The sequence below is a fragment of the Prionailurus viverrinus genome, unplaced genomic scaffold (genome assembly GCF_022837055.1).
Source record: "Prionailurus viverrinus isolate Anna unplaced genomic scaffold, UM_Priviv_1.0 scaffold_42, whole genome shotgun sequence".
Lineage (NCBI taxonomy): Eukaryota > Metazoa > Chordata > Mammalia > Carnivora > Felidae > Prionailurus > Prionailurus viverrinus.
This window is the reverse complement of record NW_025927609.1, coordinates 3,922,880-3,941,536: the sequence shown is the minus strand read 5'-3', so window position 1 is coordinate 3,941,536 and position 18,657 is coordinate 3,922,880. Positions and strand designations below refer to the sequence as shown.

Genomic DNA, 18,657 nt, shown 5'->3' with positions numbered 1-18,657 from the left:
TTTTTTTTTGGCTCCCATTTCAGTAGGGAAGACGACACAGGTGTGGACAAATACCAAAGGTGGGGAAGTGGTTCAGCTACTGAGACTAAGGAGAGTGGCAGGTGAGATGAGGCCTGCAGGGGGTGGGGGGGGGTGGGCAGTCTCAGGTGCTGTGGCCAGGGAAGGCCCCTGGACAAGGTGACCTTTAGGCAGAGACCAGAGTGCAGTCGGGGGTAAGCTGGCAAGGAGGATGTGTGACTGAATGATAAACCCCAAAGATGTCTGCATCCTGACCCAGGGCCTGTGATCCTGTCCCTTACCCAGCAGAAGAGACTTTGCAGATGGGATTAGCTAAGGGTCTTGAGGTTGGGGGCGATCTTGGATTATTTGTAAGGGCAGAGTCGCCACAGGGTCCTTATAGGAGGGGGGCAGAGCCAGGGAGAGGAGATGTTCGAGGGAGACTCCCCTGGATTCTCCAGAAAAACACAGTCCTGCCCACCCCTGCATCTTATACTTCTGACCTCAGAACCTAAGAGTAGATTTCTCTTGTTGTAAGGACCACGTTTGTGCTCATTCATTATAGCAGCTCCAGGAAACTCAGACCCAGGGTGAGGCCAGGCCCCAGCAGAGGCGCATGCGCGGTGGAGTCCAGGAACATGGAAGTGGGGGGGATGGGGAGCAGTGGAGGGGTTGGGGACAAGGGGCAGGACCTTGTGCCGGTGTGGTAAGGCCATGCAGATTCTTCAGTCTTTATTCTGGAAACTTGTAGACAGGTACGAGCACAGAGGGGAGTATGATGAAAATCTGCTGTTCCCCTGGGACCCTTTCTGCTCCGTCTCTGTCCCCATCGGCCGCTCGCCCCCACCCCATTATCCGGAACCCTCTCCACCATATCACTTCATCTGTCACTGCTCCAGGATGTATCTCTAGGAGATGAGAGTAAGAGATGTTTTTTAATTTTTTTAAATGTCTTATTTATTTTTGAGAGAGACAGAGTGCACGCAGGGGAGGAACAGAGAGAGAGGGAGACACAGAATCCGAAGCAGGCTCCAGGCTCTGAGCTGTCAGCACAGAGCCCAACACGGGGCTCGAACCCACCAATCATGAGATCATGACCTGAGCCAAAGTCTGACTCTCAACCGATGGAACCACCCCGGTGCCCCAAAACTGAGAGATTTTAAAAAACACCCAAATACCATCTCATATCATCCCTTAAAAAACCAAAACAAGGGGCCCCTGGGTGGCTCAGTCAGTTAAGCGTTCGACTCTTGATTTCAACTCAGGACATGATCTAACAGTGTGTGGGTTCAAGCCCTGCATCAGGCTCTGTGCTGATGGTGCAGAGCCTGCTTGGGATTCTCTCTCTCCCTCCCCCTCTCTCTGCCTCTCCCCTGCTTATGCTCGCTCGCTGTCTCCCTCAAAAATAAATAAACATTAAAAAAACAAAAACAAAACAGGAGTTCCTTAGTATCATCAAACATCCAGTCTGTTGAGATTTCTGATGCCCCATCATCCTCCCCATCATTTTTTTTTTTAATTTTTTTTTTCAACGTTTATTTATTTTTGGGACAGAGAGAGACAGAGAGTCCCCAGCATGAACAGGGGAGGGGCAGAGAGAGAGGGAGACACAGAATCGGAAACAGGCTCCAGGCTCTGAGCCATCAGCCCAGAGCCCGACGCAGGGCTCGAACTCACGGACCGCGAGATCGTGACCTGGCTGAAGTCGGACGCTTAACCGACTGCGCCACCCAGGCGCCCCCTCCCCATCATTTTTTAACAGTCTGTTTGAGGTGCAATCTGGGGTTTCCCCTCCACCTCTCTGGTCCCTTTGCCCAGCTGAGTTTCCCGTAAGCTGGGATCTGCCGAGTGGCATCCGGGAGGAGCTGCCACTACTTGTCCCCTCCTCTGAATTTTCTAAACCACAGCTGGTTCTCCCTTTAATGGTGCCCGGATCCCTGAGCATTTGGTGAGGCCAGTGGATCCCTTCACAAAATGTGCCCAGGTGCATCAAATGCACAGATGACGAGGCAAACTGACCATACGGGGACACAGTTATCAAAATCTTATGACCCCGAATGGTGACACAGCTGTCCGAAGCCACACTGTCCCCTCCCATCCCTTGGGTCCCCTGTCCATTGCTGGGCGTGGCCGCTCTGTCTCCCCACCGGAAGCCTTCACAGGAGGGGCACGCCTGTGGCCTCTCGTCTCAGAGATTCCCAGGGGAATCAGGTGGTTGTCTATTCTGGAACTGCCTCCGTAGAAGACACTTCCCTGTCACCTTCCTTTCCCTGTGTCCCCACTTTCCTGCTCCAGCTTCCCAAAGTAGCTGCTTAGGAGTCCTTGTCTCAGGTCCTGCTTCTGGGAGAACCCAAACTGAGTGGGAAGCTATACACAGCCTCGTGTACTGATTAAATCGTGCAGTTTAACCGTTGAAATGAGGAGCCCAGAGGATGCTAGAAAAGTGCCTGAGGTAGGCGGCTTCTGTGGTTTCTGTGGGTACCAGAGCCTCGACCGAAGGAAGGACTACATTTTATTTTATTTTATTTTATTTTATTTTATTTTATTTTATTTTATTTTAACTTAATTTAATTTAATTTTATCTTATTTTATCTTATTTTGTTATTTTATTTTATCTTATCTTTTATTATTTTATTTTATCTTATTTAAAAAATGTTTACTTATTTTTGAGAGAGAGAGAGAGAGAGAGAGAGACAGAGCACAAGCAGGGGAGGGGCAGAGAGAGGGAGACACAGAATCCAAAGCAGGCTCCAGGCTCTGAGCTGTCAGCGCAGAGCCCGACACGGGGCTCGAACTCACGAACCACGAGATCGTGACCTGAGCCGAAATCAGATGCTTAACCAACTGAGCCACCCAGGTGCCCCAGGAAAGGCTGCATTTTAATTAGACGCTAGCAAAAATAAAGATTCTTTGTCTCATCTACATTCTTGGAGCCCTGATGTCTGCCTATGATCCCCATCCAGGGTACGAACCCCTGATGTAGACACACCATCGGATTCAGATTCAGGTTTGACCCTGTTTTGGCAAGACTCCTTCATACTCCACAGGTGGTGCCCCTTTCTTCCATGATACGTGAGGTCCCGTTCCTGTGGCTTCAGGAGCAAGCAGGACATTGCCGTCTGTCCTTGGAGTCGGACCAGACTCTGGAGGGCGCTCAGCGGCAGACGGGACGATATGACTGCACCTGTGTTCAGGCGTGCTCTGCTGTTGGGCAGAGAATAGACCAGAAGGGTCGTGGCAGACCCCAAACCCGGTCTCTCTTTCCTTAGTGACGGCACTTGGAGTGAGCTTTGTGTGGATGTGTGCCCAGCCACAAAGACCACATTTCCCTACCTCCTTTGCAGGTAGGGTGGCCCATGACTCACCTTAGCCAATGAGATACAGCGGAAGTTTCCAGGGGCGTTGGGAAGACTGCATGAGGGCACCGGCCCTGTTGAGACCAGGGTGGGCCCGGGACTAAGATGGCCAAGGCCGTGTTCACGTGGTGAACACGTGGTGACTTTGAGGATAGACCCTCGGGACGGAGGAGCACAGACAGCGAAGGAGCCTGGGCCTGAGGTGGCTCAGACGTTCTCCACATGAGGGGGACACCTGCGGGCCCAGCCCCGTTCCGTGGGCTTTCCCACCATGTGCAGCGGCTGACCCCGCTGTAACTGAGCTGGGCAGGGTGCAAAGCGGGGTACGCGGGAGCAGCGGCTGGCGGGGGACAGCGGGCGCGCTGGGGACACACGTCATCGGGCGACACCAGGCCTCGCAACCGGGCACGAACTGCAGGTGGGGGCTGGCGGGAGAGGAGGGTGCAGGACGGGCTGTGATGGGCTTGGCACCTTCGCTTTGGACTTGGCCACCGCACGCGGTCCCGTCCTTCCTCCCAGAACCTGATTTGTTACTTTAACAGCTTGTACCTACAGAGGAAGGGCAAATGCTGGTGTCGGTGCCCCAGCAACTATTCTGTCTTCTTGGTCACTCCCGGGTTTTTGGCGCTGTGTAAATCCTGCCGTCAGTGCGGTTTTGTGCCTGGCTTCCCTCACTCACCATCCTGTCACGTAGAGTTTTCCAGGACGCAAACCGGTCTTCACGAGTATGGTTTCCGATGGCTGGGTTCACATAACTTTCATTACAGAATATTGTTATGATTCTATTTTGTTGTTACTGTCGCTAATCTCTCCCCGTGCCTCACTTATAAGTTGAGTTTTATCACAGGGACGTATGCAGGGGAGCACAGAGTATGTGAGAGGGTGCGGTGCCATCCGTGGCTCAGGCATCCGCTGGGGCTCTTGAGATGTCCCCCCCGCGGAGAAGCGGGGACCCCTGTGATCACCTTCCGCAGCAATGACATGAGGCTCTGGGCAATCTTCCTCATGGGGGGGCACTTAGTTTGCTCCCGACATTCTGCTCTGCAGACCAGAACTTCCACTGACTCCGCGAAGTGGTTAAGGAGAGTGTTGTCATCACTGAGCATGAATTGATTGGTAATATAATTCAGTGCCCTTTCCCCTTTAAAGGAACATCACAGTGAGGTCCCTCCCTTTGCTCATAATAATAACAGACCAAGAGCTGCTTAGCACTTAACTCACCCTGGCTTTGTAATAAGCTCCTTATGGTCTCACCTCGGTTAACCTGTAGAGCGCCCCCAGGAGGCACCTGCCCCTATCTCACTCATTTTCAGAAGAGAAAGTCCAGGTAAAGGAAGGTGACCATTGGCACAAGGTCCCAAAGCTGGTTCTCACGGACAACCCGGTCCCCGTCCGTCACCCGAGGTGACCTTTCCTAGCAGTGTTCTGGCTGGAGGACACCTCTCCGATTTTGAATGATCTGTTCCTGACCCAGAGCCGCCACGGGGCATCCCACTGGCCGTGTCCCCGTGTGTAGGGTCAGGAGTGGACCAGCCCTCTAGGGCGGTGGGATTTTTCTTTGCTGATGCAGAGCCGGACTGGGGTGATAATTGAAGATTTTTATTTACTGACTCTTCCCGCTCTGCTGTGGGTAAGGGGCAGAGGCTGTGAGCCCCCGCTGGGGAGGGGGCTGGTCCCCAGCACCCCTCAAGGAGCGGGCGGTGTGCAGTCCTCTCCCACTGGAATGTTCCATCTCGCGGCAGATGAAATCCCACGGGGCCGGGAGGCTCGTTTCCTGGTCACTGCCAGTGCATCCCTGTACTTGGCAAACAGTAGGCACTCAGCAAGTGTTCATTAGGGGTGACTATTCCTCAAGTCCCCGGATGTTAAAAAAAAAAAATGCACCTGCCAGCTTCACTTCCGGCCACAAAACGCTCCTCTGCTGTGCTTCCTGACTCTGGGGTCTGATTCGACATCAGCACCACCCTCCACGCGTAAATGTGCCCGCTAAGCCTCGCCCAGAGCCTCCCGCAGACCATCCTCTGTCTCCTGTACTGTGGCCTCCGGGGGAGAATCCTGTCCTTCGGCGAGCACAGAAGGTTGGAATACGGTCACCGAAAATCCCCTGGCTAGTAACCTGAAAAGACAGCAGACCCCACTCACCGTGAGGGATGCCGTCAGCCGGACTCTGCCAGGCTGTTTGACGCCACGGGCGACAAGATTCCCTCGAGATCAAGGGCCGCTCGAGAGCGAAACACAAGTGGGAAAAACTCGGCACCGCCCTGACCTCACTTCTCGCAGGGCAGGAGAGACACAGGCGGTGTTTCCAGACCAGGAAGGCGGAGTGAATCCCAACTGCACGTCGCTCAGGGAAGCGGCATATGTTTTCCATTTAGACGCTGATATAAATGAGCAGTCTACTGGAATGGTTTGGAAGTACAGACCCGTGGAAAATACAGCACGAATCCCCGATGCTGTTCCTGTGAAATTAGTCATCCAGTGAGTGACGCGATGGGCGGCCGGATTCTTGCACAAAGCAAGAGCCATCAGAAATAACCTCGCAGTGCCTGCTTCTCTTGTGGGAACACGATCTGTTTTCGGGACCAGGTGGAACTGTATTCAGGGTCCCCCTAACTCCCTCCCACACTGTCTCCTTCCCCGCTGGCGCGTCACAGCTGTTCAGCTCCATGAAGAAACGTCTCGCCAACCTGTGGCCTGGCCAGCGCAGGGCTGCCGGCTGGAGAGGCGACCGGGGCTGGCGAGAAGCAGCCTTTCAGGTTCACGGACGCCAGCGTTCCTCATTGGCGGCCAGGCTTCCGATAACCGGGCGCTCAGCATCTGGGCCGGAGTCCTCCGCATTTCCACCTTCACAGGGTGACACCTTTTCAGGTGGCAAGCTGGCAGGCTGGAGGGAAAAGAGGAACAGAGGTGGACCCCGGGGGATCATGGGAAAGGGGCGTTCCCGGTACCAACCTGATCTGCTTCTCCAGAGATGGGTCAGGGTTGCCCAGAAGAAACGCGGTTCCAGACCCGGGGGCGCAGGGAATCTGCTGTGTCACCGAGACAAATGTCAGGTTCCGGATCTGGCTCACGGCTGTAGGATACGGAAGACGTGAGGGCAGCGGTACCCTCGGATCACGCAGAGTCAAGAATTGGGCATTACGTTCTGGGGCCACGTTTTCAGAGGAGCGTTGGAAAGCTCTAGGGCGGTGGGAAGGTGTCCTGCTAGTGAGGGACAAGAACCCAAGTTATTGGGAAGACAGAGGGAGGGGGGCAGAAGGACCGTTTCCATTTGAAACGGGTCCGGGTCTGTCCTAGGGAGGTGCGATCAGCCTTCGACTGTGAGATGTGCAGCAAAGCATATAGGAAGCTTCCCGTAAGCAGCACTGTCCAGCCGGCAGCGGCCTGGAAAGCGGTTTAAGAAGAGGCCACCTCCTGGATGGCTGTGGCAAAGAGCCACAGACGAGGTGCCTAAAACCACAGCCGCTGACCCTCTCACGCATCTGGCGGGCCTGGAGGACGGGAGTCTGGTGACGGCGTTTGGCGTCAGCCCTGGTGATCCAGGATAATCTCATCTCGAGATCCTCAACTTGCTCTCACCTGCAAAGACCCTTTTCCCAAAGAAGGTGGCATTTCTAGGTTCTGGGGATTAGGACCTGCTGTCCTGGGAGGTCACTATGCAGTATAGCACCCAGGTGGGATAGACAGCAAGAGAACTTTGTCGTTACTTGTTGGACAGTGTTGCCGTTGACTGCCTCCTTGACCTTTCCGGGCCTCAGTTTTGTCCACTGTAGCATGTGATCCTAGTAGAGCCATCATGTAACGTTGTTGGAAGGACTGAACGGGAAAACCTGCCTGGTGCCCACGGCACTCGGCAAATGCTGGCTGTACCCGCATCACTGACAGCTCGCACGGCAGCATGACCGGTGTCGTGGGAGAGGGAGCTCAGAGCTCCCTGTGAGCGTCCCCACGGTCCAAGTCCCTGGACGCGGGCCACGCTGGCTTGGTCATTCGGGCGCGCGTGTCTGGCATGACAGTGGGCTTTAATTCAGTGTTGTTTCCATCAGTGTTGGTGGTGATGCTGAGCGTGCAGTGATGTTCGATGAATGTCGAACCACGCGAAGTTACCGCGGTAGTTGGTCAAAAATGGTTGAACGTGGACAAGTGCGAATAGCTCCGGGTGTTCAATGGGAGAAAGAGCCACGTGAGTGCTTGGTGGTGGCGTTCATTACCCTCGGGGGAGGGGGGGGCTCCTCAGGCCCCCAGACTCTCTCAGCGGCGGGAACGTTGGGCCCACGGCAGCACGGAAGGTTTCACAGCATTCAAAACGGCCGGGTCGGCAGCTTCTTGGCCCAGGGACCTAGGGACCGACGGCATCTTAACTGAAGAGTGACTGAATCTCCGGCCAGCCCGGTACCTTCTAGACTCTTCCTGTGCCCCATTCATCAGGTCATTTCACAGATGTAGCGACAGCCTTTTTCATTTTTTAAAAATTTTATTAAAACTTTTTTTTAAGTGTGTGTTTATTTTAGAGAGAGACAAAGAGCCCAAGCAGGGGAGGAGCAGGGAGAGGGAGACACAGAATCCGAAGCAGGCTCCAGGCTCTGGGCTGTCAGGACAGTCGTGTGGCCTGCCTACGTGGAAACATTGTGCTTTGAGCAGATTTGGGGGGAAGGCGTGGTAGCCCCTCCTTGCTTTTCCCACGACCCCTTTGTTGCTGAGGGGCAGACTGACCGCCCCGTGGTTGTTGGAAGGTTGGGCTGCAGGGGCGGCTTTTTGATTTCAGAGTTGCAGTGGCGGGGAGGTGGGGGTGAGACCCACAGTCTCAGGCCCCGAGACCTGGCCGCCCCTCGGCCAAACCACATCTTCCTTTTCTTGCCACAAAAGACGCCATCGGGAAGGAGGTGAAACTGCGTCCCTGTCCGTTTGCGTGACAAACGCACAGAAAAATACTGGACAATTCGGTAAAAAAGACAGGTGCGTCTTCTTCAAAGTACGCTCCACCCCCCATCCTAGCAGAGTCACCAGGAACAGTGAGGAGTGAGATGGGCACCAATCGTGGGCGAGAATGACGGTGAAGGAAGGGCTGGGCTCACCTGGCGTGAGCGTCCAGTGGTTCATATCCACCTGCTCGGGGGCCCGGTGGGGGCTCAGTGGGGAAGCCCACTCACACAGGGCTCTGTGATTTCGGGACACGGCAAGGCTGGGCGAAGGACAAGAGTGGGGCACGAAACTTGATTCTGAGCCTCCTGGCAGCCAAGGCAAAACAGGCTGAATTGTACCAGCGTTTATGTTTGACTGAGAGGAGGCATACGCATTTGTCCAGAAAGACAGGACTTTGTCATGCTATTGGAAAGCATGTGTCCTATGAATCCTTATGTGAGGGGCTTGGGGGAACGTCAGACACTTTTTAATTATTTTTTCTTTACTTTGGATTTTCAAAGATTTTTTTAAAAGCCTTCATGGCTTGTTTTTTATAGAACTCAAATTCTGATGTAAAAATTATGGTGACTAGACCAAGGGCCGTCTACTTCTTATAGAATTCCTATTTCCCAAAGAGAGACTGACTTCTGTTTGAGTATTAAAACAGGTCTTGGTTGTTATGTTAGAGTACTGCTCCCTGAAGCGGGGATTTCGACAGGGGCATGCGAGGGGCCCCGGCCTGACTCGTGACTCTGGCTTCCCTCCGGGCCATAGCTTCCGAGTGATGAGCGATCCCGGCGGAGGTCCTTGGGCAGATGACCACAAGCGAGTGAATCAGAACACTCGGGCCCTGTGAATCGGGGTCGAGATCACATTTATAAACATAGCACAGAAACAGCACGCCCCGTGTGTGTTCATCTGCTCAGGCAGCCCGAACAGAGCACCATAGCCTGGGCGGCTTAAACGACAGAAACCCCTTCGCTCCCAGTCCAGGAGACTGAAGTCCCCGATCCAGGCGTGGGCAGGGCTGGCTTCTCCTGAGGCCTCTCTCCTGGGTGTGCAAACGCCATCCCCTCCTGTGTCCTCACCTGGTGGTCCCTCTGTGTGTGTCTGTGTCCTGATCTCTTCCCATAGGGACACCGGTCAGATGGGAGTAGGGCCACCCTCGCGGCCTCACTTAAAATCACCTCTTTAAAGACCCAATCTCCAAACACAGTCACATTCGGAGGTGCTGGGGGTTAGGGCTCCAAGAGATGAATTTGGGGAGGACACAGTTCATCCCCTGACGTGCCATCGTGGCCACAGTGCAAACCCTTGGGTTGCTTTTGTGTTGGTTCTTGTGAATAACACTGCAATGAACATGGGGGGGGGGGGGGCGGGTGCCGGTGTCTCCCAGAAAGTGTGGTTTCTTTGGTTTGAATACACGCCCAGAAGCGTGGGGTAGATCTATGTTTAACTTTTTGAGGCACCCGCATCCCGTCTCCGCCGTGGGCTCACCACACCCCCACCAGCGGCGCACGTCCGCATCGGCGAGCGCGTTCTCTCTCGTCCTTCTGATAACTGACCACGCTGACAGGCGTGAGCTCGTGTCTGCGTGTGGTTTTGATTTGCGTTTCCTGACGGTCAGTGACGCTGAGCATCTTGTCCTGCGTCTGTTGGCCGTGCGGACGTCTTCTTCGGAGATCCCCTGCCCACATTTTAACTGGATTGTGGGGGGCGTTTTTGCTGCCGAGTTGTAGACGTCCTCGCTACGCCTTGGATGTTGGCCCCTTCTCGGACACGTGACTTGCGAACATTTCCTCCCGTCCTGCGGGCTGATGGTTCCCCTGGCTGTGCAGAAGCGTTTTATCTTGGCCTGACGGAGTCCCACTGCTGGCTTTTCGCCTTTTCGTCGCTTCTCTGGTGTCGCCTCATCTTCCTCGTTCTCTTCTTCCACAGACTGCCCTCCCATCCGGGACTACATGACCCTCAACGTCACCAGCAGCAGCTTTCGGGTGTCTTGGCGTTTACATTCTCCCTGGCCCCGCACTTTCCACGTGCAGGTGTACAAGGGGGAGGAGCTCCTCCGGAGCGCCAGGACCGCGGGGAGGAGCCTGGAGGTGGCGGGGCTGGAGGCCGGAGAGCTCTACGGGGTGCGGACCGGCTACCAGGGGTGCGGGGCCAACGTCACCGCCACACTGGCCGTCAGAACCGGTAAGGGCACGCGTGCGCGCTCCGCCTGCTACCTGTGGTCTCCCCTCGCGCCCCTACGTCACATCTCGTCCGGGGGGCTCGCTCTCCCACCTGCAGTGAGGAGGGTCCACGGGGAGCCCCGCGTTCAGGTTGGAAGGACTGAGAAGGCAGAGAGCGGGGCGGAAAGTGTAACACAGCAGAAAGGGTAGAGATTCGCACGCGCTGAGAGACTTCCGCGCACCGAGTTCTCGGGGCTGAGTCTGTGACTCCCCCAAACCGCAGCTCACATCACCTGAAAGCCTCATGGCGCTGCCTCGCTTCCCCCGCGATGCACTTGAAAAGCTACCGTGGTGCCTGCTCCACGGGTGCCGTGAAGGGGTTTTCTTGCACCTAAACCAACATGTTATAGGTACAAGCTGGGGATTCAGTTCCAACAGAGCAGCTGGCGTGGCCCGGGGTGGGGGGGCGCTCTGCAGGGGGCCGACCTCGCCCCACCCCGTGACTTGATGCCCCCTGGCCCGGCCAGGCGGCCCCTGGGTGGGGCAGGCCCCGGTCACGTTGGTGGCGGGAGCCGTGTCCTAGGCCGGCCGCTGGCTGCAGACGTGGGTGCCGGGGACGGTAAAGCTCCCTGACACGGACACAGCTGCACGCAAGACGCAGCGGGGGCCTGTCCCGTGCGGGGCTTAGCGCCAGTGACGGTGGCGGTGGGCGAACGAGGGTCGGACCGAGCAGGCCTCTGATGACATCGGCCTCCACCCTTTAAAGGCTCTATTGAGTTAGTTCGGCCGCGTCAGGAGCCACTGGGAGGTGGTGGGCATTCTCGTGGAGAATGCAGACTCCCCGGGCGCAGGTGGGCACTGACCTTCCAGGAGGCGGTGCGCCATGGGCAGGGTCGAGGCTGACGCCACAGGGACACCTGTTTCCTCTGAAGATGGGCGAGGGTCCAGAGTGGCACGGCGCACAACGCGGGTGACATTTCTGGGGCCCTCGTGGTGTGTGCACGCAGCAGTGGTAAACGGCCCCTGCGAGCCGAGCCCGCTAGCTGGGGAGGGGAGAGGCTGCTAGGTCAGCGGACACGCGGCAACACAGCGGGCTCGGCCGTGGACCTCGGTTTTACGCTCAGGAAAGGAAGAGCTGGGTGTCACTAGTCCCACCTTACTCCCCCAGCTTTTCTTGTGTCCGAAGAACAGGTGCCTCCCTCACAGGTGACCGCCCCTGCTGCTTGGCCTGGGGAAGAGTATGCTTTTACGTGGGAATTTCGGGGCACAAACCCGGAAGGCCCCGGGCGGATGGGGCGCATTGGTCACGTTAGTGCTGGGGCCCTGGGTGGGTCCGGCGTGAGGACCTGGCTGGCTGGCTGTGTGCGTGTGATCGGGCTGGGAAAGTGGCAGCCATGGGGGGTGATGGATGACTGCAGGGGCCTTCAGACCCTACATGTGCTGGCTGAGAGCCGGTTCCCGTGGCAGGGCACGCCTCTGCCCCTGTCCCGCCCGTCCCTGCCCTGGTGTAGAAGTGTGTGTGTGTGTGTGTGTGTGTGTGTGTGTGTGTGTGTGTGTGTGTCGGGCGGCTCCTGTCCTCCAGCACAGAAGTAAACCATCCTCACATCACGTCCCCCAACGCGGCTCCCCGATCCAGCAGCTTCTCTCTGTCTTCCAACAAACATCCCCTCCAAAGAAGAGGCTTCCTGGGAAGCGGTGCCAGCAAAACACGTGACGTTTGCTGGCCAGCGTCCGCTACTCTGTCCCCCGCTGTTGCAGATGCCCGGGTGTTCCAAGTCACCGTCAGGGTCCTCAACCGCAACGTGACGGGGGCCCTTCTCAACCGCAGCAGCACCGAGTTCCGGGACTTTTCTCGACAACTGCTCCACGAGGTAAAGCCAAAGTGCCACCACGGTGCCCCATGGTGGGGGGAGGGGGCGTCTGAGCGAGCCTCCCGCGTGCACCCGCCCCTGCGCCGAGCCCCTTCTCTGCGACGGCGCCACAAGGGCGCGTCCCCCCAGCCCAGATCCCACGGTGATTACCCGCAGGCTCCCCGCATGTGGGGCACTCAATCTAGATTTGGGGCCAAAGCGTCTCTGAAGACCGTGCTTTGATTCAGACGGGCTCTGTCACGTGATGGTGCAGCCGGGCTTTCTGTGGAAGCTTCCTTCCGGGGGACCTGGGCAGCTGCCTCCCGCTCCGGGGCGCCTTTGCTCGAAAGGCCTGTAGCGGGGATGCCCGTACCCATCCCTCTCCGTGGCTGACCGGAGCCATCAGCCCGCGGCCGGGGAGAGCCAGGCCAGCGGGGACCCGACTGGGGAGCGAAGCAACTTGCTGAACCATCCAGAACCATGGATGGGCTGAGATTTTCCCTCTCCTGCAAAGCGATGACTTAGCCTGTTTCTGTCGGGAGGCGCCGGTCGAAGACGAGAGATTCACGGCACAGCAGGCAGCGTGAGGCTGCCTGCCAGTTCCCTCTGGCCCACGAGTCCCACGGTGGTGACACGGAGCGGCCGGGGTGGGGGGGGACACACACACACCGCGGTCTGCGTCTCAGCTGGGCAGCCCCGAGCTTAGGGAAACGGGATCTTGTAAGGGGCCGAAATCCGCCTAAACGTTGCTCCAGGGAGAGAGACACTATCTTTACGGGATCACACATGAACAAGTCTGCCCTTTGCTCTGGAGGGACCGCTGTCTCCTCCTACGCCGTTCATCCTACAGACGTCTTGGAAAGAGACCCTGCAGCTGAAGGGCAGTTAGCGCTTTTTGCTTGCAGGACGTGTAGACGTGGGACGGACAGAAGGAGGGTCACATTCTCCTGCCTGGAAATCGTCTCGCGTGTGCAGGCACGGTGTGGGGGGGCGCGGGGCAAGGCTGGTGTCTCCCTTGCTCGGCACGCTGGCCTCGGCGCCTGGTTGCCTGTGTGTCTCCTGGTGGATGCGGCCAGCGAGGGGGGCAGCTCCAAATGGCCATGGGATCGTCCCTCCGGGGTCCCTCCTGTCAGTCAGTCTGTCCGTCCACTCCCAGGGTCTGTGTGTCACACACCAGTTTTCGGGTGTGCACACAGAGCGGATGGGGCATCTCATGTTCCAGACGGGGGCCCCGACTGCAGTGGTTTTCGTGGACTCGCACAAGGCCGACGGGGCCCGGCCCGGCCCGGCTGTCCCTGGGGAGGCCCAGCGGGGGTGCAGGGCGCTGGGGTGCCTCGGCTTGCCCCAAGGGGCTGGTTTCTGGGCACCGCCTCTTGGCCGTGAAGGGGACACGTGGATTCTGTTCACCACCCGTCGGTCACCCGGGCCCCGACGAAAGGTTTTCTAAGACGCTAACGGAGGCCTCTGCTCTGTGTGAGCGCCTGTCGCCTCTTCTCGGCCAGGTTGAAAACTCTTTCCCGCCAGCCGTCTCCGACCTGCACAGGAGAGGGAAGCTGAGGACACAGATGGTCTCTCTCCAGGCTGGAAGCGTGGTGGCGACGCTCAGGCTGACCGTGCAGGACCCCGAGTTCCCAGTGGGGGTCTCCACGCTGGCCCCCATGCTCCCGCCTCTGCTGGCCAGCACCGTGTTCCAGATTGATCCGCGGGGGACGCTCGTGCAAGGTCAGTTCTCCTCCACGCCCGAGCCTGCCGCCGGGGCACCCCAAAGCCCTGGCCCTCTAAAAGGTGGATCGACTACGGGAAATGTGAATCCTCATTCTGAGTCTCTCCGTGGGATCGGGGAGCCTACCCGTGTCTCACATCTCCTTATTCCGGGTGGGACGGGGACCCCAGAGCCCCTGCAGCTCACTGCCACAGATGGCCAGAACACAGGGTGGGTCTGGGCTGGAGGACCCTCGAGGGCAAGGGCACCGGGGGCTGACTGTGTGTCAGGGCCCAGCACCACTGCGGCCGGGCCCCCTGCTAACGTAGGCGTCTATATCTATTTCATTGGCCCAAACGTAATGTAATGTCACTTCATGTTGCCTTGAGGCAGGAAGTCACAGATCAGGGCAGGGGAGAGACCTGGAGACAGAGGGGCGGAGTGGGGTGGACGCAGGGAGGAGAGACAGAGGCAGAAATAGAGGTACAGATGAGAGAGGCAGACTGAGACACAGAGATACAGAAAGAGAGACATAGGCAGAGAGACAGACAGACAGAGACAGAGACATAGAGACAGAGACATGAAGAGAGGCACAGAGAGACTGAGAGACAGAGACAGACAGAGATATACAGAGACAGAGACTTAGATGGAGACAGAGACATGAAGAGAGACACAGAGAGACTGAGAGACAGAGACAGAGACATACAGAGACAGAGACTTAGATGGAGACAGAGACATGAAGAGAGACACAGAGAGACAGAGACACAGAGACAGAGATATACAGAGACAGAGACTTAGATGGAGACAGAGACATGAAGAGAGACACAGAGAGACAGAGACACAGAGACAGAGATATACAAAGACAGAGACTTAGATAGAGACAGAGACATAGAGACACAGAGAGACAGAGACACAGAGACAGACAGAGACAGAGAGGTGGAGAGAGCCAGCTTACATGTAAGGAAGGTCTGGCCGTTCGAGCCCAGGGACGAGGCTCCCTGCAGGGAGAGCAGCTCTCGGCTCAGTGTCCGGGAGCCTGTCTGGGGCTCCGTCCGCGGAACGGGCGTCCAAGAGCCAGCTCTGTCCTCTGCTCTGAGCTCGGTGGCATTCTGGCTTGCTGTTCCAACCTCCCCCACCCCACCCAAGGATGCAGGGAAGGCCGTGGGACTGTCACATCTGAAGTCACACCTGGGAAGCACCCGCCTGCTCAGCCTGGGGTGGGCTCGTCACGCCCCCCTCAGGGACGGAGATGGCAGGTGTCCTCTGCACCCGGCGGGCCTCACCTGGGCTCCGGGGGCTCAGTGCAGGGAGGCACAGGGTGCCCTGCGGGTGGGTCCTCAGGGTGCACCCTGGGGACCCGTCTGAGACCAGAGCGGAGCCGTCTGCAGGCGGCCCAGCCAGCCCTCGTGGGCTACTTGCCAGCTCTCTGCCGGTGTGCTGAACGGTGGCCCCCAAAGACAGGTCCCCCGAGAACTTCAGACCTTGTCTGGGAGGAGGGTCTTTGCAGATCAAGTAAGGATCCGCCATCATGCCGGATCGGGGAGGCCCTAAATCGGAAGACACAGAAGAAGAGAGAACCAGAGACGCAGGGGGAAGGCCACGCGGAGGCAGAGGCTAGAGCCAAGGAGCCCGTGGAGCCGCAGGAGCTGGAAGAACCAGGGAGGACCCTCCCCCAGAGCCCCGAGGGGCGGAGGCCCTGCCCCCCTCGATTCTGGACTTCGGTCTGGCCTCTGGCAGTGACAGGGAATGAACTTTGTGGCCTCCGGCCGGCTGGAGCACCTCATAGAAGTGTTGTAGAGGAGGAAGAGGCACCCCCACTGCTAATATTCTAGGGTTCTCAGCAGGTCGTGTTATGTGTCCCGCCCTGCAGCCTTCCTGCCCGACAGCGGCTGTTTGCTTAACCCTGGACCCTGAGCGGTGGCTGTGGGGGGTCCCCCTTCTGCCCAGCCACGAGGAGGCCTCTGCTGTTTATCTGTGGGGGGGGGGGCTCCCGGCCCCGTGGAGGCTCCTCTGACCCAGTGACCGCTGGCTTCTGTCAGGAGAGCCTGCAGGCAGCCCCCACTCCGAGAGGCGGCCCCGTGGCCGGGGGACCGGGAAGGGTATTCATTCTCACTGCACACGACACCAGCAAGCTGGCCCCAGCACAGCAAGCTCTCGTCCCCTCTGCTCACACAGAGACGCTTTTCTCGGTGCCCTCGGAGCGTTTCTGCGCGACTCGGGGGCTCTCGCCCGCTGTCAGTCAATGCGTCCCAACGACGCGGTGGGGGAAGGTGGGGGGGGGCTGGCAGGGTCAGGGCGCAGCCCCCGCAGGAGAGATGGGACCCGGCGGGACGTGGCAGCCTGTTCTTGGGTCTCTCCGACCCACTGCTGGGGGGCCAGCTCAAGCGGGAGTCCCAGCTCGGCACAGGGGCTGTCCCCTCCTCTGGGAGGTGGGCCTCACCCTCTGCCCAGCTGCAAGGCCGGCCCCCGCCCCCCGCTCAGCCAGCTGGTCCAGAAGGTGCAGAGGCCACGGCAGCTCTCCCTGTGGACCTGCCTCCTCCCTCTGAACTGCACAGCTGCCCGGCCTGGGGCTTTGCTATGGGACCAAATGAAGCTGCCCCGGCCTTGCTCCGGGCTCGCTTATGAGCTGCGCGCTGGGGAGGCCAGGTGACTCACCACGACTGAAAAGAGCCACCGGGTGCTCAGTGGTTGGAGCCCGGGTCTCAACCGGGACCTCTGCTCTCCCCCGGGCCCTGCCGCCTGGCCAGCCTGGGCTCCACCCCAGGCCTCCAGCTCCCCGTGAAACTCCGGGAGCTGCCTGCAGGCTGAGGGGGTCAGGCGAGCTCCAGGAAGACCCGCGGGCCTGGCCACTGGGGCCCTGTCTGCCGAGGTGCCCCGGCCAGGGTGGAGGGGTATCTGTTGCATCAGCTGACGAGCCCGCGGGTCTAGCCCGGATCGGGTACTTCCGCTTTCGGCTCTAGAGAATCCCGTGTAGAAGGACCTCGTGACCGGCCTTGACACGCACCGCCTTACCGCCCGGGTCACCCCTGGCAGGTACCCCGGCACCTTCCTCCTCAAGAGACAACTCTGCTCAGAGCCAGCTGCTCCCCTGGGGCCGGGAGGGACAGGCAGGGATCTGAGGGCTGGGTTCTGGGGCTTGGGAAACCTGTCCCCCTCCCTCCCCTGACCCCCCCCCCCCAGCCTGGAATACAGCTTGAGATGTTTATTGCTTGAGGTTTACCGTGAGTATCACATATAAGCGCTTTATCCTCAGTCACATGTCAAATGCATGAGACGAGCAGGTGTTTCCTTAGAGCAAGTATGAGTGGGAGTAGCAGGCCTGGGGGTGGGGGAGGGACGACCGGAAGAGGAGGTCGGAGAGGACGGGGAGGGAAGGGAATGTGGTCCCCACGAACCTTGTTTCACAGTCTGGCCGATGCTGGTCCTGGAAAGTGCCGGGCTGTGTTGGGCGTGGTGGGCGGGCAAGCACTGGGGGACCCCGGGGGGGGGGGGCTGACACACTTACCTAGCACTCTACCTTGCTCAGCTCAGAAGCTGAGGTGACATGGTGTCTTTGGGATTCTTAGAGTGGTTTCCCAGACTGGGGAGGAGCGTTCCAAGGCCGTGTCACCGAAAGTTCAGGTCGCGCTTAGCCGGACTCCTCCTGGCTCGCTCGGTTCTCTTTGTTAAAGTACTAAAACTTTAGACAATGTTGGTGCATCAGAGAGAAGGGAAGGCACCCTGCTTTTTGGGGTCTGGCGACAAAGAATGCACGAGAGAGGAATATAGCCACACCGGTGGGTGCCAACTCAGCCTCGCCAGCCGTGAAGGTCGGAGCAAGCAGATGCTCAGCCTGCGGTCTTGGTTCAGGGACAGGCTTCTGGGGAGGGATCTGTGGACCGCCTGCCTCTGGGGCCGCCGGATGCCCAGGGTGCTTCCCCTCCCCCGGTGGGCTGCAGACATGGTTGAGAAGATCCCTGTTCTGTTTCCTAAGCGCCCGCTGGCCACTTCTCACGGGCTCTGTCCTGTTCCTCTCCCGCCCGGCAGATTGGGACGAGTGTGCAGACAGCCGGGGGCACGACTGCTCACCCGCTGCCCAGTGCATCAACGTCGAGGGCTCCTACACCTGTCGGTGCCGGACGGCCAGGGACGCCAACCCCTCCCGCGCGGGCCGGGCCTGTGAGGGTGCGCCCCACCCCCTCCCCCAGCATTTCTGGGCCACACCCTCGCCCCCGGGGACCTGATATCCCACGTCCTTTCTAACATCCGCTGGCCTCTGTCCCGCATTCTTTCCTTAGTCATGTCCCGTCCAGCAGGCTGATGTCAGTGACCAGCACCAAGCCCCACCCTGAGCACAGATCCAGAGAAATTGTCCCCTTTTCCCAAAGGCCCCCTGGGTGCCGGAACCAAGCCCTGCACTTAGGTCCTGGCTGTGCAGCCACCAGGTGGAACCCCCCTCCTGGTGTCTCAGAGCCTCATTTATCAGATGGAGAGGCCCTGCCTCGCCCTCTGAAAGCACGCGGGAGGCCGTGGACACGGGCCCCCCTAAATACTCATAATGCCATAATCCCCAACGAGACTGCCTGTGTCCCCACTTGGGGCCCGCCTGGGAGGCTCTCGCTTGTGGGTGGCATCTGGTGGGTTTTGTTTAGGTGTTTTAGGACCAGACGTCTCCTCTCAGAGTGGATGTGTCTCAGCAG

The 18,657-nt window shown here is 58.5% G+C and overlaps 1 protein-coding gene across 1 annotated transcript in view; it reads left to right on the top strand.

Moving 5' to 3' along the window:
* The window catches only part of UMODL1 (uromodulin like 1), a 62,872-nt gene that overhangs the window by 17,448 nt on the left and 26,767 nt on the right, over positions 1-18,657 (top strand). The window contains exons 6-9 of the mRNA XM_047847090.1: positions 10,194-10,448; positions 12,185-12,297; positions 13,779-13,998; positions 18,005-18,142. Coding sequence (XP_047703046.1) covers positions 10,194-10,448; positions 12,185-12,297; positions 13,779-13,998; positions 18,005-18,142 — 726 coding nt within the window. The remainder of the gene's footprint in view (positions 1-10,193; positions 10,449-12,184; positions 12,298-13,778; positions 13,999-18,004; positions 18,143-18,657) is intronic.